This window comes from Scylla paramamosain, chromosome 27, assembly GCF_035594125.1.
Source record: "Scylla paramamosain isolate STU-SP2022 chromosome 27, ASM3559412v1, whole genome shotgun sequence".
NCBI classification, from domain to species: domain Eukaryota; kingdom Metazoa; phylum Arthropoda; class Malacostraca; order Decapoda; family Portunidae; genus Scylla; species Scylla paramamosain.
This window is the reverse complement of record NC_087177.1, coordinates 900483-927154: the sequence shown is the minus strand read 5'-3', so window position 1 is coordinate 927154 and position 26672 is coordinate 900483. Positions and strand designations below refer to the sequence as shown.

The 26672-nt window shown below is 39.7% G+C and overlaps 1 protein-coding gene across 4 annotated transcripts; it reads right to left on the bottom strand.

Annotated features, from left to right (window-relative positions):
• LOC135113996 (very long chain fatty acid elongase AAEL008004-like) lies at positions 1–22554 on the bottom strand. Of its 4 annotated transcripts, none has more exons than XM_064029588.1 (9): positions 22518–22554; positions 11922–12044; positions 6671–6966; positions 4720–4800; positions 4256–4312; positions 3217–3322; positions 2613–2785; positions 2340–2465; positions 1–813 (listed from the first exon to the last, which is right to left on the bottom strand). In XM_064029588.1, the coding sequence occupies exons 2-9, from the start codon at positions 11983–11985 to the stop codon at positions 640–642; spliced, it is 1077 nt and encodes a 358-aa protein (XP_063885658.1). In that variant the 5' UTR covers positions 11986–12044; positions 22518–22554; the 3' UTR covers positions 1–639. The 4 variants fall into 4 exon arrangements, with proteins under 4 accessions (XP_063885658.1, XP_063885656.1, XP_063885660.1 ...); XM_064029586.1 differs by lacking the exon at positions 22518–22554 and adding an exon at positions 14185–14703; XM_064029590.1 differs by lacking the exon at positions 22518–22554 and adding an exon at positions 14634–14684.
• Positions 22555–26672: the final 4118 nt, after the last annotated feature.

Sequence of the window (26672 nt, the reverse complement as noted above, 5' to 3'; positions counted from 1 at the left end):
ATTTATTGGTAGATTTTATTACAATAGTTCTTTTTGTGAAATCTAGATATAAACAGAAACTTCTCTATAACCCAGATGCTTACACAGCTGTGTACGTACTATATTTACATTTTGACTGAATAAGCTAATCCATGTTGCACCCCATTGCAAGTGGGAGCAGGTATACGGATGAAATTGGGATGTATACTACATACATAACAATATCTAGAGAATAAGAGCCCAATAATGAGCTGAAGGAGCTTGCTTAGACTTGAGACTGGTCACTACCTGTACACCAGACAAGTTAAACTGACTTTGTAACTTTGTAGAGTTGATAATAGGAGAGAGAGAGAGAAGAGAGAGAGAGAGAGAGAGGGAGAGAGAGAGAGAGAGAGAGAGAGAGAGAGAGAGAGAGAGAGAGAGAGAGAGAGAGAGAGAGAGAGAGAGAGAGAGAGAGAGAGAGAGAGAGAGAGAGAGAGAGAGAGAGATAAGGGGATGGGGAGAGGCAAAGGAGTTGAGGAAAACCATGAGTATTAATATGATTCAGTATAGATGAAAGAATATGACACAACCTGAAATCATAGTAGAGGAGAATTAAATGAAGAGCACAAAATTCTTGTCCTTATGGAGAGGCTTAGTAGAGCAGCTGATCAGCTCAGTCTAATGTGCCATCATACCATTGGAAACAGTGGCACATGTGACTCTCCGTGTGATGCCATTGGTGAAGTGAGAGTCATGAGAGGTGGTGGTGGTGGTGGTGGTCATGCTTTTTTGGTCTACGGCGCAATGGTTGGGAGATGAATAACCAGCATCTTTATCTGTCTTTATCTTCACCTGTAAATGGCCAGCATTAGTAATGTGTATTTACTCAGATGTGCACTATTCTACCTCTGTATTTGGTGTTGGCACACCAATCAAGAATGCATGCTGTGGAAATAAGTTACATGAGAAGGGCATATGAGGTGACAAGATAGGAGGATGACTGCAGTGGAGGGCAACAGCAATGAAACTGTGTATGAGAGGTGTGGTATGAGTGGCTGTGCAAGTAGTATAAGTTGTGGAGTGGTGGAGTGGGTGAACAGGAATTCATATCAAGAGGATGAAGAGCAAAGAGACTGTAAGGAAAGTGTACAGTATGTGAATTAAATTGAAAGTTCTAATAGGAGAAGAAGAAGGTAGAGGAAAAGGGTAAAGAAATACACGTGTGAAAGAAATGTTAGTAAAGGTTGAATACTTTAACAAGCAAGAAGGGAATGTTTGGATATGGAGGGATAGAGGCTCTCCTGTGACTCCCAGAGGGAGCAAGGTATATGCTTGTACAAGGGCTTGAGGGCAAATGCACATAAAACAGAGACTATGATTTTATGTGAGGTAGTGGTCTTGCAGTAACTGAAGATGTACATACCTGTGTAATGAATGGGGATGGTGTGGATTTTAATTCTGTTTTGTGTAGTGCATGTAGCATGTGGATGCACAAGAGATGGTAGAGAGAGATTAAAGGTAGTTTTCTTTGAATGTGTGAAGAGGTTTTATAATTTGGAAGATGAGATTTGTGTAGAAGGAAGCAGTGCAGGTGCTTGGTTAGTGGTGATAATTAGAAGTATGTACTATAAATAGAAAAAAAAACTGGGAATGGTTTTACTTATAGACTCGATTTAAGAGGCATACCGTATGTGGCGTACGTAAAAAGTGTAATGCTAATGAAACCCAGATAGAGAAGGAGAACAATGTCCTGAGGCTAAAGTACTAGTTGAGATAAGGATGAAAAGATGCATATGTACTTGTACTGCACCACTAAACAACTGACCTAGGATCACAGATGGTGGGCTAAGGGAGAGGATGGAAGTTGACTGTATTAGTCTGGTGATAAGAAGAGATAGGTAGGCTGAGCTGGGATGGGCACATTAAGAGCATGGCAAAGAATGATTGGGCAAAAAGAGTTGATGTGAATATGTTTGGTAGAATTTTTAGTGATAACCCTCCTTCAACCAAAATTGACATTGAGTGGCCTAGAAGTACGTAAAAAATGTTGGCCTGTATAGAGAAGCTGCCAAAGACCATGCAGTCTTGTGAGCCACCATTAAGTGAATAATACCAACACATGCAAAGAAATTTGGGACCTCTCAATATGATAATAATAAAAATTCCCATGAATAGCATGTCTGCAGAAGAAAGAATAGCTGTGGATTCTCTTTATGTTGTGCATGATCCTATTCATGGATCATTCACTTCTTACTGCTTGCTAGTCTTTCATTATTGAAATAGAAATGTGTAAAAATCAAAAGGATATTCAAGTTACTGCTCATGTTAAGTTAGTTTGATGATGCTAAGCAAAACATGTGCCTATTGGAGCAACTCACTTGGTTGATGTTTTTCTTCTTGTACTCCTTGATATAAAAGTCAGCAAAAAGAACTGTGAACAAGACTGCAATACTGCCAACCCAGCCAATCAGTGCAGGTGGCACATCACACTCCTTCATGGTGGGCTGCAAGGGAAAAGATAGAGTTCTCATTCCTTGTGTGCAAGCATTTATAATTGATGCTCAGACCTTATGTGAGTTGGCCTAAATGTCATGGTGAAAGATAAGAAAAGTCTGGAGGAGTCTGGATGGCAAAGATGTTGTCAAACTTACTATCATTGCATGTATGAAAACGGCTGTGAATTGCGTCATCTGGAGGGTGGTGAGGTACTTCTTCCACCACAAGAAGGGACGCATGTGGGGTCCCATGGCCGCCAGCAGGTAGTACAGGTACATTACAGTGTGCACAAAGGCATTCAGGAACCCAAAGAATGTGTTATGGCCACCTGTTAAAAATGGAGCATTATGTGGTTTCATTACAATGAGTGTAAAAAGGCATGTTGTTGGTTATTACTGTGATGTTAAGTATATGAGACTTCTAATTCAAAAGCACATTACATGATCAATAATCAATCTATATTTTTAAAATGTTACTACCTTAAATATGGGTATACTATACATGTAAATGTACTTTATCTAATAATTTTGTAAATATATTCTTAAGAAGGTTTGTGAGAATCCAGTCCAATTCAAAGTGAGTTTCTATTGTGTAATGAACAAAAATAAGAACAAAAAGTATTGTTATTATTATGTGAGTCATCACCATCATGCTACACCTCTCTCTCATTCACTGCAAACCACACTATCAGGTTCCCAGGACACCACAGCTCAGTCTTTACTATAAACCCAACCTCACCAGAGGTTACTTCATTCTCACCTGGGTGGTAGCGGATGCCGTACCAAGTGCTGATGGGCATGAGGCCATGATGGGCCATGTGCAGCAGTGAGATGTGCTGATTCTTTTTATTCATAACAAAGAATACCTGACAAAACACAAAAATTGTCTTATTCTATTTGAAATTGTAATACTTGTACATTACACATCACATGTGTTAAATGGTTTCTTAGAAACAGGGAGGAAGAATATACCACCAAATTAAGAATTGCCCTCTTAGACTGTGCTGACCACCATCCACATGTCTATATGCCAATATATATGGTTTCCCAGCATATGACACATCCTGTCTTATGGCTGTGCATACACTGTGTTACAAATCTTAATTAATATTAATGAATATGAATATATGCATACTGTATATACTATGTACTTTTGTACAATTAGTACCATATTTATATATAAACCATAATGAAGTGGCTCACAACAGTAATGGGACTTGTATGTGGATGTGGTTTATCTCTCCCAGTCAATCTTGCCTCAGTTTTAGTTCTTTATATAATTTTCTTTCTATTAGATGCAATAATTCTCTCATAATGATAATAGAAAGGAAAAGAGTGCAGAAAGGATTCTGTGAACACTCCCATGAACATCTTCCAGTGGTGAGGGACAGAGGATGACTGACAATTTAGAGATGTTATAAGTGGAACTCTGAGCTGTCAACTACCTATTTATGTGAATGATTATATGTGAAAAGAAATTCTAAGTATAGATCTTCCCACAGTCAATTGTACTCATACAAAGGTGAACATTTATATGCAGAGACACAAAAGAACAGTCCCAGTTTTAAAATGTCAGTATAAGGATCTTCTGCTGGAAAGTGGATAGCTCAGAAAATGAGGCTTTCATTATTTTAGATTAAAACTGTATTGTACTTGACAATTTCTAAAGATAATAAGCATGTTTTACTACTTAGTTAAGTGGTATATGACGAGTATGTCTCCTCAGAAATTTTTTTCCTGGTAAGATTACATTAAAAGAGAGATAATAAAAAAAGTTTAGGGATGTCAAGGATACTTACCGTGTCCATAAAGTCAATGTACTTTGAAAAATGATACCAGAAGCCAATGTGCATCATCTGTAGGGAAACAAAGCCAACACTTAACAGAACTTTACTTTGAATTATTCATGTGTCACAACTACCTTTTTAATCATGATTGATATCACAGCGTTTGTTTGATAATGCAGTGACATATAGAGATTGTATGGGATGTGTTGTAGCTGAAAATATTGGTTCAGATATTTATCAAGGGAGAGAGAGAGAAAGAAACTCTCATACATGAATAGTTAACAATGTTGAAAAATTAAAAGGCTACTCATGTGCAGGTTAAGTGATCAAGGTAGCACATGCATCATATCATTAACTTCAGGTAGAAGGGAATGACAGACTGCTCACAAACAGCTATTACTAGAAACATGAGCAGAGTGATAGAGTGTGGGGTGGGTGCCAAGGAGAGGAAGGGGGGGGGGAAACAGGCAGCTTACCCTGATGGCTTGTGGGTCATTGGAGTAGTCACAAGGCTGGCATAACCAAGAGTAGGTGTTGAACCAGCCTGAGAGTCCACCCTGAAACAAAGACATTCTTACACCATCTTCATTTGCACAGTTTGGTAATGTTTGTAGTGTATTATTAAATCTGATGTCTGACATTGTAGCTGTAGGATAAGAGAATCAATTTGTTACTATCTATGCATTTAATTTTTGCTTATGAGTGTATTCATCATCCTCATCTTCCTTCTCTGGAATATTTTAGTAGTAAGTCTTTAAATTTCACAGATAGTTTTCTTCTCTCACTAACAGCATTTCTTTTATTCAGATATATCTACTCTCTTTATCATATTCTCCATTCTTTGTGGGGTGGTGACTGATGTATTTCAGGGTCATGCAATTAACTACTACCACTCTACAAATGAGTGTTTTCCACTTATTAGATGTGATGAACCTTCCACACTCAAGGCTTTTGATTCTTGATATCCATTGTGTTCACATTATGGTAATTTTTCACATGACTCATTTCAAATTCTCAATGCCTGATTATCTCTGTGTCCTTTGCACACATACATGTCAACAAGTTGAGGTTGGTATTACAGTACATCAAGAAAGCCTTTATTTTATTCATTTATTTATTTTTTTATGTAGGAGGAGTTCTGGTTTAGGGTAAAAGGCTAAAAAATTAAGATCCATTGAAAGTGCCAGTCCCCAAAGAGTAATCAAATAGTTTATCCAAAAATCATGAGGAAAAGTGCCTTGAAAGAGTTCAAGTTACTGGTAGGTGGAAATACAGAAGCAGGCAGGTTCCAAAGCTTACCAGAAAAGGGGATGAAAGATTAAAATTATTGGTTAACTTTTGAGGTGGACAGAATAGGGGTAAGAAAAAGCAGAAAGTCTTGAGCAGTTAGGCTGTGGAAGGAGAGGAGGCATGCAGTTAAGCAAAATCAAAATAGTAGTTAGCATGAAAGTAGTGACAGAAGATAGCAAAAGATGCAACACTGTGGCAAACAGAGATTGAAGACTGTCAGTTACAGGAGTGGATAAGATACAATACTTTTGATTCCACCCTGTTCAAAAGAGCAGGGTGAGTGGAACCCACTGGTATATGAATGCGAAGTGTACTCCATACAAGGGCAGATAAGGCTCCTGTACAGAATTATCAATACATGAAGACTTGGAATAAGTATTCAAGTGGAAGCAAGACAGAAAAATGGGATTTATTGTCAAGAAATGTTGTGCTCTTGAGATGGGTGGGAGCAACAAATCTTCATGAAAGTAGTTATCAGAATTTGTAAAGAAACTGACAATGCTAAGGAAGAAAGAGAAAAGTGTACAATGTACAAGAAAACCTTCCTAGATTAGGATGAAAATGTGATCACAGATTGCTGCCAATTACATAGAAAAAGGAAATGTTGAGAGAACTGATAGTACCAATGATAAAATCAAGTGTTGTATATGCAAGTGTGACTTGGTTGCCTTACTAAAATGAAAAGTAAAAATATTGTCATAATTAGGGAAGACTGAATAAATCAAGAATAGCAATGCAGAGAGCAGAAAATGAAGTGATTTGATTACATTGTTCAAAGCAATAAGGAGGTTAGAAACTGTGGACAAGTGGAACCTTCAGACAAGGGATGATGGGAAAGTAAACATCATGAGCGCAAATTGCAAATAAAACAAGGACTAAATACCTAAACCATTTCAAGAAATTTATGTTTTTGAAATATAATTATATAGGTATTAATGTCTGAAATAAATCAGATGTGAGAATGCTGGGTTGAAATAGATGTGAAAATGATACAAGCCTAACTCAAATCCTGTGCATTACATCTAGTTAAAACACAACTAAGTAAATAAAGACTGGTGCAGAAGCATGTTTGCTGCTTCTAATGAATCATTTTCTAAAATTACCTGAGAAGTGTAGTTCTGTCAGGTGCAGGCCTACCTCTATGAACATATAGGCTGAGAAGACGACCTGGAAGGCATTGTAGGCCATCATGTAGGGCCTAAGCCCAGAGACAGGCTTCCTGGTACTCATGTACTGTGGCCCCCACCAGGTGACACCAGCCACATAGAGCAGAGAGAAGATGAGATGGGGAATTGCAGAGCGCATCATTATCCATGACTCCTGGCGAACGTCAGGTTGCATTTGGCTTGCAATGAAATATTCACCATATGCATAGCTGCCAATGGTGATCACTGCTGCCCAAAAACCATTACTGCGTAGCTCAGGGAGGTCATCTGTAAGATAGTGAGTTGATGGGTTACAGCCACATACTCAATTATAGTGAAAAGTGCCTTAGCAGCTAAAATGGTTTACTGCCATAGCCTTCAATACATGGAAATATATGTTGCCATCACTACATACATATACACTGCTATTGACCTTTATAAGACTTGCACTGTGAGAAAAAAAAAAAAAAAAAAAAAAAAAAATATATATATATATATATATATATATATATATATATATATATATATATATATATATATATATATATATATATATATATATATATATATATATATATATATATAGAGAGAGAGAGAGAGAGAGAGAGAGAGAGAGAGAGAGAGAGAGAGAGAGAGAGATTCATACATACAGTACATACATTCTCTCTCTCTCTCTCTCTCTCTCTCTCTCTCTAACACACACACACACACACACACACACTGAAGAAGGCAAGTGGAAAATACTGTAAAAGAAAAGAGAAAGGGATATGAAATGTCACTTGTGATCTGAGAGAGAGAGAGAGAGAGAGAGAGAGAGAGAGAGAGAGAGAGAGAGAGAGAGAGAGAGAGGGAGATTTAGTAAAAAAAAGTAGGAGTGAAATGGTTAGCAAAAGAAGATTAGAGAAAGTGCTTAGAATACTGGAAAGTAATGGATGAAGATAAAAAAAAAAGAGACCAGCAGACCTTCTGATCTTTGAACGTAATAAGGAAAATATACAAAAAATAAGAAGCCTGATGTTACAAGGGTTAAACACACACGTACGTACACACACTCACGTTTGTGTTTGATGGGGTGCTTGATGTCACTATCAAACTGAGGTTATGATCTGATGGCATAGCATGGGCAAGTTAAAGTACCAGATTTACGATGTTCAGTGGTTATGTGAGGTGCGTTGAAGATTGCGAAATAGACAGATAATGTATGACGAAGTGAAACTTATGAAAAAAAATATTTATTGATGTTAAAGGACTGGAGGAAGAGCCAAGGAGAAAGCTGCATAAAAGAGAGAGAGAGAGAGAGAGAGAGAGAGAGAGAGAGAGAGAGAGAGAGAGTAGCCTTAACTTCCTCAAGTCATGACTCAGATTTCGTAGACATAAGTGCAGACTAACAGTACCTACATCGCAAATAGCGGTGAAGATGATTTCTACTTCTGTGAGGAGACAATATGGCATAGCGAGTTGGAGTGAGAACAATGACAGCATACAAGAGCGGTGGTGGTGATGGCGGTGATGTCTAGGTGGTGAAAGGCACGAGAGGGTGCTTATTTTTTAGCTGCAGCGTGAGAATGAATGTAAACCGGATGTTTTTTATATAGACTTGCTGGAGGAAAAACATGGAAAAACCTGTTAGTGAATACTAGTAGGAAAGCCAGACTGAAGAGTGTGCGTGTGTGTGTGTGTGTGTGTGTGTCATAGACCGTATGCTGGCAAGAAGATAAATGTTTAAGTAATGTGTGAAGGAAACGCAAACGGCGAGAAATGGCTGTAAAATGTAGGAGTGTGTGCATGACAAGGCATAACTAAGCACTTTTCCTCAGTGGCTGCCGTATCTCTCTCTCTCTCTCTCTCTCTCTCTCTCTCTCTGTGTGTGTGTGTGTGTGTGTGTGTGTAAAAACCCACCTGTTTCACAAAGTAATTTCGCAAACCATGTCAGTTGCTTCATGATTCCCGCTACTTTTTACAGTGTGTAAGAGAGAGAGAGAGAGAGAGAGAGAGAGAGAGAGAGAGAGAGAGAGAGAGAGAGAGAGAGAGAGAGGAAAAAAATGTTCGCTTAGGGGTAGACCGTTTCAAGACTAATTTTAGCCGCTTGTAAAAATTTCATTATTTTCATCCCGCCAGGTGTGTTTCTTTCTCCCTATGCTGTGATTATTAAGAGTGACTGTGTGTTTCAGCAATAAGCCTTCGTTCTCCCTTGTGCTCTTTACAGCAGCTTTTCTTCTTATAGATTTCACTTTATTATTCATTCATTTATTTATTTTATTTATTTTTTTCTTTGTAAAATGTTCCTTCTCTTTCTCCATACTGTAATTTCCTTGTATTCCTTTTCTTTCCCCTCTTACAATAATTTATCTTCCTTTATATTTTAGTTTTTCTTTTTACTGTATTTTTTTGTTATATGCTATACTATTTTTCCTCCTTTGCGCTGTAACTTATCTCTCTTTCGTCGGCAAAACCGGTTATCTTTCTTTGTTATTTACTTTTTAATTTATACTGTATATTTTTTCTTTATACTGTGGTTTCTCTTTACATAGGCCCTAGTTCTTTTCTCAAATATTACAGCTAGTATAGTTCACTCAAGCAGCCTTGTTAGATACGAATATAAAAGGTACTACTACTACTACTACTACTACTACTACTACTACTACTACTACTACTACTAATAATAATAATAATAATAACTGAGTAGATTTGCTGTTTGAAATTCACTTGTATGCACTTAATGAATCTGGCATCTGTCTAAGTACAAAACACGTTATGTTTTGATGCGTATTGTAATCTGATAAGTACGTGTATGGTTAGACAGGTAAATGTGTTGTTTTTTGGAAAATACCCTTTCACCGCATGACTGTTCAAATATTTAATTCGTATTTCCTTCACCTTAATTCTTTTCTCTCTTTCTTTCTCTCCTTCAGGCAGTTTAAGATCCACGTTTTAATAAGGTAAAGGAGAGAAAAACAATAGTCATCTGTTTTGTGAAGGTAAATTGTTGCTGATGATATCACCGTTTTATTATTGTTGTTGTTGTAGCTGTTGTTGTTGTTGTTGTTGCTGTTGTTGTTGTTGTTGTTGTGTAGAAGTTGTAGGATGTAGTTAGATGTGAATAGGATTAGAACTTGTTAGGTAGATCCCACCTTAATAGTAGTAGTAGTAGTAATAGTAGTAGTAGTAGTAAAGTTGCCTTCGTCGGTGCGCCTTTGAGTGGCTATCAGTACGCGTGCGGCGCTCCAGTGAAGACTCGGGCTTATGTACAGTCTTAAATCTTTTTTTTTTTTATTCCTGTAGGACCGTTTTGTTGTTTCCGCGTTATCCTCTGTGTCTTAAATCCGAATATTTCGGTTCCTTGAGAGAAATGAGGAGCATCATCGTGGAGCTGGTCACCTGGTTGTTGTTGAAGTGATGGAGGGGTTTTCTCTGCGAGATAATACACTTTCTCTCTTTGAGTGTATGCTGCTCATTCTTAAATCTCTCAAAATAAGATTGCAACAGTTTTATATTGTATCCCGGTATATGTCGTAACTGTATGTTTAAAACTCTTGTTGATTCTCTCTCTCTCTCTCTCTCTCTCTCTCTCTCTCTCTCTCTCTCTCTCTCTCTCTCTCTCTCTCTCTCTCTCCGTGTTCGAATATTTTATTTATTTATTTATTTATTTATCTATTAATTTATTAATTTATTTATTTATCTATTTATTTATTAATTTGTGGTGAAAAGCATGGTCCTCTTGAAAGTGAACCATTTTAGCCAAAAGTATTAGCCCCTGCCATGACGTCACCGCATCCCTCGGCTTCACGCCACTGACTCATAGCCTCCCCTCAGCGTGCCTTGGGGCGTGTTGGAGAGCGACTTTTCTCACATCCTGTCATATTATTGCGCAATAACATCTCGTGATAATTTATTCTGTTTGCTAATATGGCTAAAACAAAAGAGTATTCATCTGAGACTGCTACGCAGATCATGAGCCTCAAGGAAGCAGGTCATTCAGTTAGAGAAATAACTGAACAGTTGGCAGTACACAGGTCAAGTCAAGCCTTGGTCACTCCGGTTCATGGAGGAAGGGAATCGTGATATGCCTGAACCTGAAAAAAAAAAGGGTCTGGGCGCCCCTAGAAGATAAATAAGAGGGCTGTTACTGTCTAAACGTGTGCAGTGGAGTCTGATACCAAGGCCATTGAACATTTAAGACACTAACAGCCCTCTTGGGTGTCCAGACTGTTTTTCACGTTCAGGCATATCACGATTCCCTTCCTTCCTGAACCGGCGTGACCAACGCTTGACTTGTACTGGATAACTGCCAACTGTTCAGTTATTTCTCAAATTGAATGACCTACTTCCTTGAGGCTCATGATCTGCGCAGTAGTCTCAGATTAATACTCTTTCGTTTTAGCCATATTAGCAAACATAATGAATTACCACGAGATGTTATTGCGCAATAATACGACAGGTTGTGAGAAAAGTCGCGGCAGGTCAGATTACTGCTCTCCAACACGCCCCAAGGCACGCTGAGGGGAGGCAAGAGCCAGTTTTGGCTAAAATGATTCACCCTCAAGAGGTCCATGCTTTTTCGCCATAAGTATTGGACCACCCAGCCAGGGGAGTCCAGTACTGTACGTTCTCTCTTCGGCTTCCGATGTGGATAGTTTTTCACTTTCATTCATTTAGTGCTCTGATGGAAAGAGGCTCAGCGTGTCGATAAACGCAAGTCATTGATGATTCCATTTATGGCCAAAGGCATTCAGCATATCTTAACTTGGAGGGAAATGTTGTTTCTATAAACCTAACAGCAACAGGAGAAAGTCTGAGGCAGGGACCTAATCAAACAGTGGCATAAGCTGTTGACACTTCCTGGTGGTGTTCCCTCGGTCCCAATTATCAAACGTTTCGGCGTTTTTTCTCAGTTTCTTTAACAAGCTCTAATGGGAGTCATCAGGATTTTTAGTTTAGGGATAGACCTACACCATTTGTGAGGAAAAAATAACGCGATAATCCGACTAATAATTTATATGGCCTTTAAAAATAAAGTTACGACCGTAAGTCACAGAGGTGGCGGCGCGGTCAACTGTCTTACATTCACAGAAAGCATTCACTTCATTATATAAATACTCCAGAAGGCACGAATGATGACGCAACTATTCACTAAATGTTTTGTTTCAGGTGCTCAGCGTGTGACGTGCTTACTGCACCTTACACCCGCGCCGCGCCGCCCCACAGTCTCTCCTCGGGTGGTACGTGAGTGTTAAATTGCTTACCTTTCTCCTTTACTTTGGGGGCTGGGGTTGGGGGCTGGAGGGCGCTGCTGTAAGACGGGGCCATCTGGAGTTAGGTGGGAAGACGCAGTTGTTGTACTGTGGTTGTTTGTTCCTCAAGATGACCTGCAGAAGTTAGAACAAGTTAAAACACTTTCTTATTTACTTCATATTAATGTATTTGCATTCACTGAGGTCGACTGTAAAGCTACGACCAATATTGTATTATGCTGTTCGTGCTTAAAATAATATGTTCGCTTACAATTCCAGTAATAAAGAGGGTGATAGTGTTTTCGCTTTCCAAAGCCGTATTGGGGACCGACACCAAGATATGTAAACGTTTTAATGCAAAGTGAGGGATGGAGGAAGGGAGGAGGGAAGGAAAGAGGGAGATTGGGAAGGAGACAAGTTGAGTATATGGTTGATCGCAGGGCATGATCTGTATTTCATGACACACTGGACACGTGTAAGATGCGTGCATGATAGAAAGCCATAGGCATGAGGCGAAAAAAAAGGTGCAGCTATCACATAATGTTCTCCGGTTTTAGTTTCGAAGGAGATCACATATCAAGCAAACCATGAAACAAAAAAAAGTAGAAAGTTGAGCTTCCTTTACTGGATTGCTTGGAGAGTTTAGAAAGTTAAGGTTGCTTTGGCCATCTATCCTGCGAAGTGCGCCAAGTTGATGAAATTAGACAGTGCAACTAAACTCTCAGAAAGGCAACTCATAAAAACCGCTCAGCGTCATGTACCTTTTTGCATGGCGAGTTGAAACGCACCGTGAGGGAGAACAAAGAGAAAATCAGTAAGACGCACGTGGTGTTGTTTGCTTGGTGTGTGTGTGTGTGTGTGTGTGTGTGCGTGCGATTGTAACTGTTTTCATACCTGGCTAAAATGTATGTGCAAGGGACATCAACGCAAGAGGGGGCAAAGTGGCTTCTGTTGGTGGTGATAGTGGTGGGAAGCTGTGTGTGTGTGTTTTCCTATGTTATTTAGAAAGATTTCTCTAGCGAAAGTAAAAATTACCTGGGGAATGTGTATTTGAAGATTGTAAATTATGCAAAATGACTTTCTCTTTTTTTTTTTTCTTTTTTTCTTTTAGTCTTTGACAGCATTGTCATGTCCAGGTTCCCGTCAGCCACTTAGCGTCTCGTGTGTGTGTGTGTGTGTGTGTGTGTGTGTGTGTGTGTGTGTGCACAACAGTATGCATGAAGTCATGTATAATGATGTGCCTTTAACGTCAGTGTTTGTTCTGAACTTAACGGTGGCATGTCAGTGCGTGGACTGAGCTTTGAACCCTAGCCTCAGTAAGGTCATCTTCATGCAAGCTCTTTCTCTTTCCTTCCATTTTCACTAGACTTAACTTTTCCTTCTTGACCTACATTTATGTCTTCCAGACATCCTCATTTTTTCCCTCCAGTGCTTTTCCATTCCTACCAATCCCCCAAACTCAGATTACACTCATTGTTCTTCACAGCTCCCGTGAGTCCACCCATCGTTCAGGTAAAAGAAAGTGTAGATTAAATTTCAAAGAGAGTTCTTTCAAGTACTTTAGTCACTGTTTGAATATCAAACATTTCAGGGTTTCTGTCGTCGGGTAGAAGAATTACTCAGGTTCTAAGAGCACTTTGTGTCTCACAATTCTTCACAGTTTCTGTCGTAGTCTCACTGATTATGTCGCACACACTAGGACGACGCGAACACTTAGTATCATGACGAATTCTTTCTTTGATCGAGGAAACTTGTCAACTCAGTGCTTGCTTGTACCGTGACCTGAGGCACATGCTTCGGTCAATCCACCCGCATTTATCACGTGGAGCTACGCTTCCTTGACCACCTGGTCTATTCTGAGCCTGCTGACCTGCTTTACCGCTACCGCACCGGTTTACTTGACCGTGACTCATGCCACCATGCCATTCAACTTCCTCACCATGACTTGAATTGCTGAGAGTCATTCTATCCTGCCTTGGGAGACATTTAAAAGTTTATCCTTTCCACACAGATTTATTTATTTATTTTTTTCTGTTATTTCACTTTCTTGCTTCAGTTTTCTCGTTATTGTTACGCCTTTACCGGAAGTAGTATATACAGAGACGGCACTCTTGTTTGACATTCAAAAACAAAATATATCTTATTGAAAATGAACAGGTAACCAGTGATGATTATGAAATACAAGTAAATGATAAAATTAATTATACAGTTATAAAACAGATGAAAAGGAATGCAAAACTTGGAACTTGACGAGAACTGATCTTGCCCCATCTACCCTTAGGAAAGGGACTGCACGCTGACCGTGGTGCGACACACTCACTGTGGCTGGGATGTGGCTGGACTGGGGACCCACGTGATACCCAAGGCTTTGGGCACAACTGATTACAGGACGCGCGGCGCGGACTATCACTTTTGGATCATGGCTTGGTTGTTCCCTTTCTCAGACCTCGCCACCAGCCCGCACATGATCCGAGGCCCGGCAGTAGAGAAAGAACTGGCGGGGCGTCCAGGCACTGCTATCCCTCTCACTGTCGATGCTGCCGCTGCTCAGACCAGAATGAGCTCCGCAACTTTTACTGCTCTGCCTTCCGTAACTGCACGACTAACCGGCAACAACCCACTTTCTTCACGCACGAAAAAGTTTTGGGTGACAAAAAAAGAAAGAAAAAAAAAAGCACAGTCCTTTGTCAGCGAGGTAAAGAATCACTGTGTTGCGCTCCACACCTCAGCTCCCTTCAGTCGCCGCCGTCGACCCGCCCGATCCCAGCCGAAGCAACACTGATAATATGCACCACGGAAAACCTCATCGCCATCTCCACGCCGAGAATTGGAACCACGCCGGGGAAAGCAGCGGGGATGGCAGAGAGAGAGAGAGAGAGAGAGACAGCAGTAAAGAGTAATTCACCTCTGAAGATTATGAACCTACTTTCATTCATTTTATTCATAGACGAAACTTTTACTGCCTGCGGCGATATACATATGTGAGCCTTGCGCGATGTTGCTGCACTTGGCTACCCGATGACTGGTGAACGAACTTACTTTGAACTTACACAACAAATCAGAAATTACACCAGTGTGAGAGTTGAAGAGACATGTGGCTGGAGGCAAGTGTGAAGAAACTAGGATGTTTTCCCTCAGTCAGACTCGTTATTTATTGATGAAATTTCTGTCCAGTGATTGGTCCGGACGGGAGTACTGATTTCAGAAAGAGTAAATACAGGTGTCATTGCTGTGGAACACACACACACACACACACATATACACACACACACACACACACACACACACACTACAACATTGCGAAAATAGGCACATTCACGTGATACGGGAATAATTGAAAACAGGAACTGCGTATAAGACTGATGGCTTCTTGCAGCATTATTATTTTCTTATTTTGTTCTTCAGATAATTCAAGGATCATCTCATGACGTCTCATCTGGTCACGGAGTACGTGTAGTCAGGTGAAGCCAGCAGGGAGAGGGTGTGTGGAGACGTAAAGAAATGAAAGCCAGAGGATGGGAAAAAAAAAAAAAATTTCACTCCCCATGAAATATCTGTGAAAGACGTTGAAAAATCACTAATGTAACGCTCAGAAAGAGAAGGAACGGCATGAAAAAGTAGGACTGCTTGATGATTTATGTTTTTCTTTAGGGAGGAACGCAAAGTGAAGAAGATGCATACGTCATTGGGAACGAAAGTAGACTTCAAGATTTTTTTTTCACCTCAGGCACAAAGGATTCTCGAAAGTAAATAATATCTCACAAAACATGCAACGGTCAGGGGCGTGAGGAGCCTGTGATCACAACTCAGGAGTTTGTGACTCATCGTTTTAATTAGAAAGTGTCTCCGGACCTAATCATTTGGAAGAAAAGTGAAACGACAAGGCGTATACTTCAACCGCGGTGTTTTTGTCACTTGTAAGAAAGAGATGTGTGGAGCTTTTTTTAATGTTTTCTCTTTTTATCTTTTCATAATTGTGTAGAAAGTGTGTGTGTGTGTGTGTGTGTGTGTGTGTGTGTGTGTGTGTGTGTGTGTGTGTGTGTGTGTATGTGAAAAAGAGAGAGAGAGAGAGAGAGAGAGAGAGAGAGAGAGAGAGAGAGAGAGAGAGAGAGAGAGAGAGAGAGAGAGAGAGAGAGAGAGAGAGAGAGAGAGAGAGAGAGAGAGAGAGAGAGAGAATGTCGAATTTTTTTAAGTCTCCATAAAGTCCCTCATATTTTTGCTTCATTCTCTTGTCTAGAGCTTTTCCTCCGCTCTGCCGTTTTTATCTATTTCTCAAGTCTTTTTAAAACCAGTTTGGGAGGCGGAGCAGGGGCGCCGAGTCGGACATTATTCCACTGGGTCTTGACAAACGAGGAAAGCATGCTATCATATAATATATACATAAAAAAAAAAAGACTTTTTGACCTGAAAGATGAATCCTTGAACCTTCTCATGGATTACTACAAGTTAGAATTGCAACATAAAGGACTCCACCTTCTGCAAGTGCCTCAAGAGCTTACGCTTTCCAACAATGACGGTGAACCTCTTCCATGATGCATTAAGCGTGGTTCATACAGTCACAGAGAGAGAGAGAGAGAGAGAGAGAGAGAGAGAGAGAGAGAGAGAGAGAGAGAGAGAGAGAGAGAGAGAGAGAGAGAGAGAGAGAGAGAGTGACAGGAAGAGAAAGGGAGGAACGAGTAAGTTGAGGAAACTGAGAATTATTGCAATGAAGATGATCCCAATTTGCAGCAATTCTTACAGTATAATGAACGTAACTGGAGGTATGACGTCCCAGAATAAAAACACGATATCACCAAAATATAAAGAAAAGAACGTGAAATGTGAATTATGAAATATTAAACATAATACGAAAGGTTATGTTAAACTTTTGCGAATGGTCGTATTTGTTATGTTATGAACTGGGTAAGGGCAGAAACACACACACACACACACACACACACACACACACACACACACACACACACACACACACACACACAAATGCCAAACGCTAATTTATACTTGGAAACAACGGTGAAGAGTGCTTATGAAGGTCACCTTTCTTGCCTTGCGTGACTATGTAAGTTTTGCCAGATAGTCGTTTGAAAAAAAAGAAAGAAAAAAAATCGTATGTAAAAGATAGCATTAACTCTTTTTGTAACGCAAATCTGGCATTGTGGTCTGAAATGTGATGTAATGTACGACTTTCAGCACCATTACACTCTAGATATTCAAGTTAATCCATGGCAAGGAACAAATAGTGACGGTGATAATTCTGACGACTCTGTGTGTGTGTGTGTATGTGTGTGTGTGTGTGTGTGTGTGTGTGTGTGTGGGAAAAAGTTGTTTGTTTGTTCGTCCCTTTTTTGTGTGTGTATTTTTTTCCCGAATCGAATGTGTAAAAAACTATCTTTTTTTCACTGTTTTTCTTTATTACCCAGTTGGCCTTCACTTTTTACCCGTAATCGCGAAGGGTGTTCACGTGATGTTGTTACCTGAGCGACCTCTCTCATGTCTATTTTTCCCCTATTTATTTATTTATTTTTTTTCGCATCGACTTTCCGAGCTGTCAAAAAAAACTTGTCCGATGCTGTGTCGATAATTAAGAAAATCTGGGACCGGATGCAACAAAGTTCAGGCCCTTCACCCGATAAATAACTCTCAGAACTGCACTCAGGACACTCCGTAGTATTCCTCCTGACAATTCTTCGCCGAATTACACACCATATTCCACTCACACTTAAAGGAAACATAATAATTATAATTTACGTACGAAATCCCAGGATCTAATTGCGACTGACTGGCTTATGGTCTTGTTCTCAGTCCTAAAAATCCACGTTGAGTCATTGACATATTGTGGAGTTATAGACACCGCCATGGCCCCTCAGATTAATCAAATTATCTCGTTCATAGAATATAATTTCGAAAGAATCTACTGAAAGGAAGGGATCGGATATTTCAGGCCTTTTGGTGACTCACGTTTACATATTTCAAGTAAATTAATCTCGGGTTACTCAAATTTAGTAATGAGTATCATACCTACAAAAAGTTTTCTACCCTTCACTAGCCAAAATGCAAAGTTGTTTGCCTCACTTAACTGTTCCCCGGATGTGGCGTGTAACTATTCCCCGGATGTGGCGTGTAATGGCTTGACAAACATGATGTCTTCTGTGTCACTTCCTGCAGGGCCTAAGTACACGTATGAAAGTGTTCTTCGTGGTAAACTTTCATTCAGTCTTGCTTGTGGTGTGGAATAAAGTAAGCTGAACTGCAGACGGAGAGGGAATGAGCAAGGGAGAGGGCGGGAGAAGCCAGGTGTGAAGGCATCAGGTCACTGCAGGGAATCTGAGTTTAAACTGGAAATTCTGCTCTCCTCTGATCTGTCAGTGGCGTGCTTGGTGACGTTCCTCGCTGCCTCAAGAGTTAGTGATTGCAAGTGAACTACCACGACAGACATCGAAATGTGGTGATGAGGTGCAGCACGGGATGAAGCACAAGTCCTTTATTTCTTTTACGTCTGGACTGTTACTTCCTTAGGAGCTGATCACGACATTCCATTCACTTGCCTTACATACACTGTATTATTTTTTTTATCGTTCGCCGCGTGTGTGTAAGCTAGGCAGCTTAACGAACAAGCAGGGAGGGGGCGGTGGGGGACGACAGTGACCAGTATAAATAGTTCACAGGAAAGTCTGGCCATCATGCAAAAAACATGACGAATTTGTCCTTTTGTGGATATGTGAAATTGAGACCGGCGGCAGCAGGAAGTAGGAAAACACCGACGCAAGGCTCGCTGCGCGCCTTGGAGGAAAGCAGCAGCTGAAACTGGGGCATGTTAAGGCTTGCATTCTAAACGGTTTATTCTTTCATTACAACCATTTTCAGAGGCCACAGAGGTGATTGGTCACATTCCCATGGATGTTTTTCCTGTTGATCGTGAAGAAGTTTTACAAAACTTTCTTTAGAATCACAAAAAAAAATAAAAAAGTAAAAAATAAATAAATAAAATAAATAAATAAATAAATAAAACAAATGAATAAATAAAAACAATAATAATAATGAAAACTTAGTAACTTCTACCAGAACAATTGAAAATAATCAAGACGCAGAAATGTTTGAAAATACAGGTTTGTGTTTATACTTTTTCCATACGCATGATGCATAGTTCTATGTATTAAAATTAGTGCATTATAACCAAAGCATTGTTATCTATATTGGTTTAGCGAAACCATGCTGTCTTCATTTGTAAAGGAAAGATATTGGTATAGTACGATACTATTTGGTTCGAAAACGACGCCTCGAAATGTGAAGGTCCCAAGGGAGGTTGACTGGAACGACTCTCGCCTCGCCTTCCACAGCACAGCCCCAGAACTAAACTGTCGACTCATTTCAGACTTTTTTGCTAATTATTTATTCATTGAAAGCAGCAGTCAGGAGGATTCTTCTTTCACTGTTTGTGCTCTTGGGGAGGATCTTTTACACCAAAAGAGAAAGAAAAAAAAATGAGAAAATCAAGAAATAGAAACACAAACTAGAAGCAGCGATTATGAAAAATACTACTACAACTACTACTACTACTACTACTTACAAAAATAATAATAATAATTATTATTATTATTATTATTATTATCATTATTATTATTATTGTTATTATTATTATTATTATTATTATTATTATTATTATTATCATCATCATTATACTGTAAAATGAAATGAGGTAATTGTGAGAGCTTGTGGAACACGTTCGGAAATACGTAGAAACTTAACGTCTGTTACATAATCGACGCTGCGACTTTTTCATCGTAATCAATAAGCAAAGTTGATAACCGAGTTGATAAAATAGTTAATGCAAAAGTTAACAGTATCTTCATCCTTACTTTCCTTTCACTGGTAAACTCTGCAACTTTACCCGCTAATGTTTTTCTCCCCTTTCTGTGACTTGAACTGTTATGAGACGAGTACCAAGTCGTCTCCAGAACTAACACAAACACTTAATTTTTTTTTTTTTTAGTATCTATTTATTTATTTATTTATTTATTTTTATGTGGGGGAAGAGGGATGGGGAGAAGCAACTTAACAGGTTTTTTCCCCCTTTTTTTTAATGTTCGTACACACGCACACACACACACACACACTTGCATAGTAAAAGTGGTTAACACATTCCAGGTCTAACTTTCTTTTGCAGAATGCTGTGTGTGGTGTGTCACTGTGATGGGAAGATAGGCTGTGTGCAGTGGAAGGCGGGGTTGCTTACACATTCATGCTGGTTTGTCTGTCTCACCTTCTTTCTCTTGGACTTTCACCCTATGTAGGTTAGTTTTATGACATCTGTAATCCTGGTTTTTGTGATCTTTCTAATGTATGTTACCATAAAGGGAATGTAGCATTATTAATTTTTATGCTTGAATTTCACTTCTGAATTTAACTCGTTTTCACTACTGGTAGAAGCTTTCTGCTGACCGCCTTTGTTATCATGAGTCCAGGCCTGTGTGCAAGGAATAATATTTATAATTGCATTTAGGTATACTAAACTAAGTGTGCTAGGACTCGAGAATACAAAGGCGGTCAGCGGTTATCTTCTAACAGTTGTGAAAACGAGTGAAGTTCAGAAGCGGGTTATCAAGCATAAAAGTTAATGTTACGTTCCCTTTACAGTAACATACACTAGTAAGATCACAAAAACAAGGATTTCCAAGAATTTTTCATACATCAAATCTAAAATAAGACAGTAAACATGCGGTGTGGGTGACCAGGAGGAGCAGCGGTAAGGCTACGGTGTGGGATTAGCAAAGGTGTGACTTGATGCCGGAATTGTGCGAGGTAAGTAACAGTCAACTTGTCAAGGGTACCTGAGTATTTTCAAAAGGTAGCTACGTGGAAATAATGGGATACGTGGAGGGGTAAGAAACCAATTCAAAATTAAGATTAAAGTATTACAAATTTATGTAATGTGTTGGATATTACTCAGACGCAACTCCTCACGGGTACTATTATACATTATTTATTTAGGATTCAGTAGATATTTTTTGTTTAAAATAGAAACTTTGCTTATTATTATTTATTAATGTGAAAAGATGGAGGGATGAGGTAAGGCAGGTTTGGTCAATTACCTGAAGAAAACGAGGCTTGAATTCATGCGGGGATGTGCTGGAAAATAAAGAGAGTATTAAAACAAGATCAAATTGAATGTTTTGTGGTAAAATGTCAGACCGTCAGGTGGTCCTCACTTGATCAAAGTTTCTTACATATCTGTTCTTTGGTTTGCATTTTTCACTTTGTGTGTTTTTTGGATATACTATTGTTGCCATTACATCAGAAGAGTGTTGTAGAAGTCCGCAACAAACACTACAGTGGAAAGAGCGCAGTTCAGAATGGTCGGTAAAAACGAAAAACCTCGTAGCTTCAACACTAAAGTCCAGAATAGAATTTCACATAGCTCTGCATGTGGACAACAAGTTTTCTGACGTTCTTACGTGCTCTCTCTCTCTCTCTCTCTCTCTCTCTCTCTCTCTCTCTCTCTCTCTCTCTCTCTCTCTCTCTCTCTCTCTCTCTCTCTCTCTCTCTCTCTCATTTTATTATAGTGACTAACATGGGCGAGGAGGAACATTATTCAATTGTTGGAATATTTTGATAGCTTGAAATGAAACATAGACGAATGTTTAACTCTCAGCATCTTTCAAAGTGAAATATTGGGATGAGAAAGTCCAGAGACGGTTTTGCGTGACAGGGTGGCTTCAAAAGAAAGAAAGAAAGAAAAAAAAAAAAAAACTGTTCCAGATTTGGTTGCATAAAGGGATCGAATAATAGACTGACATGGTAAAATATCGAGCAAGGTCGCCCCCATTCAATACGGTTTACATAAACTTGAAGGCCGTGCGATGATATGAAAAAAAAAAGAATCTCAAACACTGGACGACAAGAAAGGAAGCTAAAAAAAAAAAAAACACACATTTATATAAACTGCATGACGAGCATTAATGTAAATTGCTCCCTCTGTGTGTGTGTGTGTGTGTGTGTGTGTGTGTGTGTGTGTGTGTGTAACAAATCTATCATTCTAATGCCAGCTCTTCCCCGTGAATGTTCAGTCACCCTTCATCACCATCATCACCATCGTCACCACAAACACATCAGCATCAATATTTCCGTTCAGCCGCCACTGCCACATTTCACACCCAGTCACCACTACCAATATTGTCACAATCACCACAGGAAGAGTTGCTCGCACCATTCCTCTGTCACTACACTCACCACCACCACCACCACCATCACCACCACCACCACCACAATCATCAATACAAAAATTATCTCTGGTTCGATGTTTCCGACTACCTCAATCACCTGTCCTGAGAGAGAGAGAGAGAGAGAGAGAGAGAGAGAGAGAGAGAGAGAGAGAGAGAGAGAGAGAGAGAGAGAGAGAGAGAGAGAGAGAGAGAGAGACTGCAAATACTAAACGTTACAGACAGGAAGACAAATAGACAGATTAAAAAAAAAAGTGAAAAGAGAAAGGAGTAGAGAGAGAAGCTTACTTCATAGCCACTTCAGACGGCTGGGAACACAATTTTCTCAAGTAAGGATGGAGAAAATAAAGAGAAAGGGATGTGATAGGAACAGGTAAGAGTGGCCACTTACCTGCCAGTGTTCTCGAGGGCAGGAAGGGACCGACTGTGTTTTCACGCGGAGTGAGGGAGACTTTAGGGAGGCTGGCTTAGGGGGGAGAAAGGGGGAGGAGAAAGAGGGAGGGACAAGTTGAAGGGCGGGAAGAGGGAGAAGGGTTTGAAGGGAAGGCGCAAACTTACTTCGCTGGGTCATTTTTGTTTGCACTGACCGAAAAGAGTGGAAATGAAGAAGAATAAATCAGGAGCAATGAATGATAGAAGAGACAGAGAAATAGAAATTAATTGTAGGTTTAGGGAAGTGTTTGCGAAGATAGTGCAGAAAGTTTTAGCTAAGAACATGTGCCGGAAAAGGACTACTTAATATTTTTGAAGAGGAAGACGGTAGAGAGAAAAATACACTCCGCAATAGGTTCCCTGGTGTTCTGTTTGTGTGTGTGTGTGTGTGTGTGTGTGTGTGTTTTACACGTAAGAATTATTCTCTTTCTTTACCAAGGTTCACCTTGAGACGCCCGTGCATCGCCTGACATCGATGCAGATTTTTTTTTTTTCCCTTTTTGCTCTAGAGAAGACTCGCCAAGGTCTTCTGAAATTATTGTGTTCTTTGTCCTTCTGACATTATTTGACTGAAAATCGCATAAGTCAATGGTAGTTCTTACTATGATTGATAGTTTTCTTTCTGTTAGAAAAGAAAAAGGAAAAAAAAAAAAAGGAAATCTTAGGCGTAGGGAATAGGGAGGAGCAGAATAATGCAGATTGCCCCATATCTTGTCAGCGACGAGGAACCAAGAGGGAGCCTCATGAGTAACTCTTTCATTAGTAAGATTAATGCTATACATGTATAATGTATGAAGGGGAGAAGAAAATCTTGAGCTTAGGAGGACTGCAGAGGACCGAGGCATGCAAGTTCAAAAGAGCTATAATCTCGAAATTTGGTTAATTACATGATATGCTATATTAAGAGGGACCCTAAGAAATTCGAGGCTTTCATTTTGTAAGAGAAGACTGATGAGGAGAAAACATAATGTTTTATTCCATTCTATTAAGAAGAGTTGTGTAGGTGCAGAAATTTGATTTCAGAGCGAAATAAATATAAAAGTACATATACAAGCTGTAAATTTTTTTTACTTTTGTGTGTATTTATTTACTTGCATCGCAAAATTTCAAAGTTTTACATACATTAAAATCAGAGAAATGCCCACTACAATTGAAGATAATCCTGAGAACGTACGTTTCTTTATAAAATAACTGTCATTATTTCAGATCCGTTTGAGGTTATATGAGGTCATGGGAAACATCTCTTTCTTTCGATTATAGGGTCACAAAGTATGTATTGATGTATTTGTACATTTCTTATAAGACCCAAGGAATTTTCAACGAATAGCGTAAGAGAAATTGAAAACATTGATCTTGGAGGCACTGTGACTGCATCACTTGCGTCCTGATGGTCGGGGGAAGGAGGACTGAGGGAGTAGTCGAAAGCTAGATATGTGAAGATGGGGTGCTTAACATGTACTGTCTGTTTCTCTCTCTTCCACTTGGTGGCTTAGAGGAGCTGAAAAAAGGTAGTCTTGGCCGGAAGAAAAATTTCCGCCTGGCCAAGATGACAGACCACGAATATAGCATGTCTTCCCGAAGCCTCTCTGCATGAAACTTTCTACTTTCACTCCTACGCAGTACATCTCACTGACACGAGAATTAACTAATACATTCACTATTTTTCTTCCTACCACTAGCAGACTCGAGGATTCCCTCTGCCCATTTGTTTGTTTCTTTCCTTTCTATGACTCGATTTCTTTTTTAGGAGAGGAGTATCAGGATGCCTTTGAAACTATACTGGCATCTGTTGCGTCAGTCTTTCTTTTTTATGAGTCAGATCAGCGGAGTTTTTCTATTTTATTGTATTTTTTTGTTCCCTTGTCTGTCCTCCATCACGTGGAAGAAAAGAAAAAAAAAAGAATAAAAACGACTTGGGATAAAAACGACTAAGCAACACATCCGCGTCAAGCGCTATCAGACAGACACGTTACACAGTGCGTTATTACACGAGAGGCAGCGTAACCTCTCCGTCCTTAGAGATCCGGCTGTGACTTTGTCTTCTCTGTGTTTGGCAGGGTGTCTTTCTTTCTTTCTTTCTTTCTTTCTTTCTTTCTTTCTTTTTTATCGTAACAACGTTCTCTCTTCTCTCTCAAGTGGAATGCTCGCCCGCTCGGTCAAGTCAATGTCGTCAGCCTCAGCTTCACCTGCGACTCATGATGGTAAATACTCTCTTTGTATTTTTTAAGCTGTGTGTGCGAGAAGCAAGCCGAGAAGACAAAAAGGCGGGATCAGCTTAACCATGACTTGCTAGTGAGTCCCATTCTCCAGTAGGAAAATAGAATAAGGTCACTCTGTCCCTGGCGAGAGGTGACTGATAGAGCTGGTGACTGATAATGAGGAGGCACTTGAGACTCACTTAGAAATGCGTGGGACTTCAATGTTTGTACGAAGTGATAGTTGTTAGAGAGTGTTAACAGAAAGAAGAAAAAAAAAAAAACAAGTTAACAAAAGAAAAATCAAGTAGACATTCTTAAATACATATTCCTTGGCTTTTCATCGATTTATTGATTTATTTAGTAACACACTTGCTATTTGGTATTTCTGGTTATAGTGTGTGTGTGTGTGTGTGTGTGTGTGTGTGTGTGTGTGTGTGTGTGTAATAATAATAATAATTATAATAATAATAATAATAATAATAATAATAATAATATTCGGTTTATCAATCTTACAGTCTTACAGCTGAAAAATGCACAAGTTAAATATTAACTTACATACTACATAATACTCGTATTAAGTATAGATTAACCCTAAGAAAGTATCCTACAATTTGATACTATGGCTGCCAGGTGGAGCAGGTCAACCTGGTAGACTAGGAATTGGATGAACAGGTCACCCCGTGTGTATTTTTCTTTTCAGAGTTTGTTTCTCTTATTTAAGCAGCGGGTCACAGCTCCCGACTTACACCAGGTACCTAATCACTGGTAGGTGAACAGGGGCTACACTGCAAAGAAGTCCGCCCAAAGACTCCTGACACACACACACACACACACACACACACACACAGCATCACAGGACATTCAGGAGAGAAGCGGGAGATTTGTTGGTTCAGGCAACGAATCAGCCTCGCCATAGTACCTGGTAACGCTGCCGCCATCACCGTGCCGACGGCAGACCTGCGATTTTTTTTTCTTTTACATAACAAGACACAAGCACACGCACACTCACAACTCCAGACCCTTGCCACATAGGCTGGTTGCACGTCACAGCAGACTGCGGCAAGGCGGGGGCAGCTGCCATCACACCCAGTAGTAGTAATAGTAGTAGTAGGAATAATAAGCCGGCAATCCTACACAGGGAGGCCCAGAAAAGGCACCACACACACACACACATGATTCAGACTGTGAATAATCATTATATTAGTAATAGTAATAATGATGATGATAATAATAATAGTAATGCTACTACTACTACTACTGCTACTACTACTAATACTACTGCTGCTGCTGCTGCTGCTGCTGCTACTACTACTACTACTACTACTACTACTACTACTACTACTACTACTACTACTACTACTACTACTACTACTGCTGCTGCTGCTGCTGCTGCTGCTGCTGCTGCTGCTGCTACTACTACTACTACTACTACTACTACTACTACTACTACTACTACTACTACTACTACTACTACTACTACACTCCCTCACACACTTCCATTCCTCATTTATTCTTCCCCCTACCACTGCAGTCTATGCATTTCAGTCTCAAAAACACCTAGAAATAACTGGAAATTGAGGGAAACATTGACTAGGAGACGCAGGGAGGGAGGAGGGAAGCTCTCGGTCTGGTCGTGATGACGTCATGTTTTCATGGTGGGCGCTCCGAATTTTTTTTTTTGTGTGGGGGTTATTTATCTATTTTCGTGGTTAACTTTCGCTTTCCTTCACGTATGAGGCTGCAAACACTTCATGATTTTGATATACAGACAGGGAGGGATGCAGGTAAAATGTCGGGTAGACCTGTAGGTAGTGTGCAGTGGGTGGATGTGGTTGAATGGATGGCTGGATGGATGGACTAATGGTGGGTGGATAGATGGATGGAGTTGAAGTTGTTTGTATGCTGCCTTCTTGAAG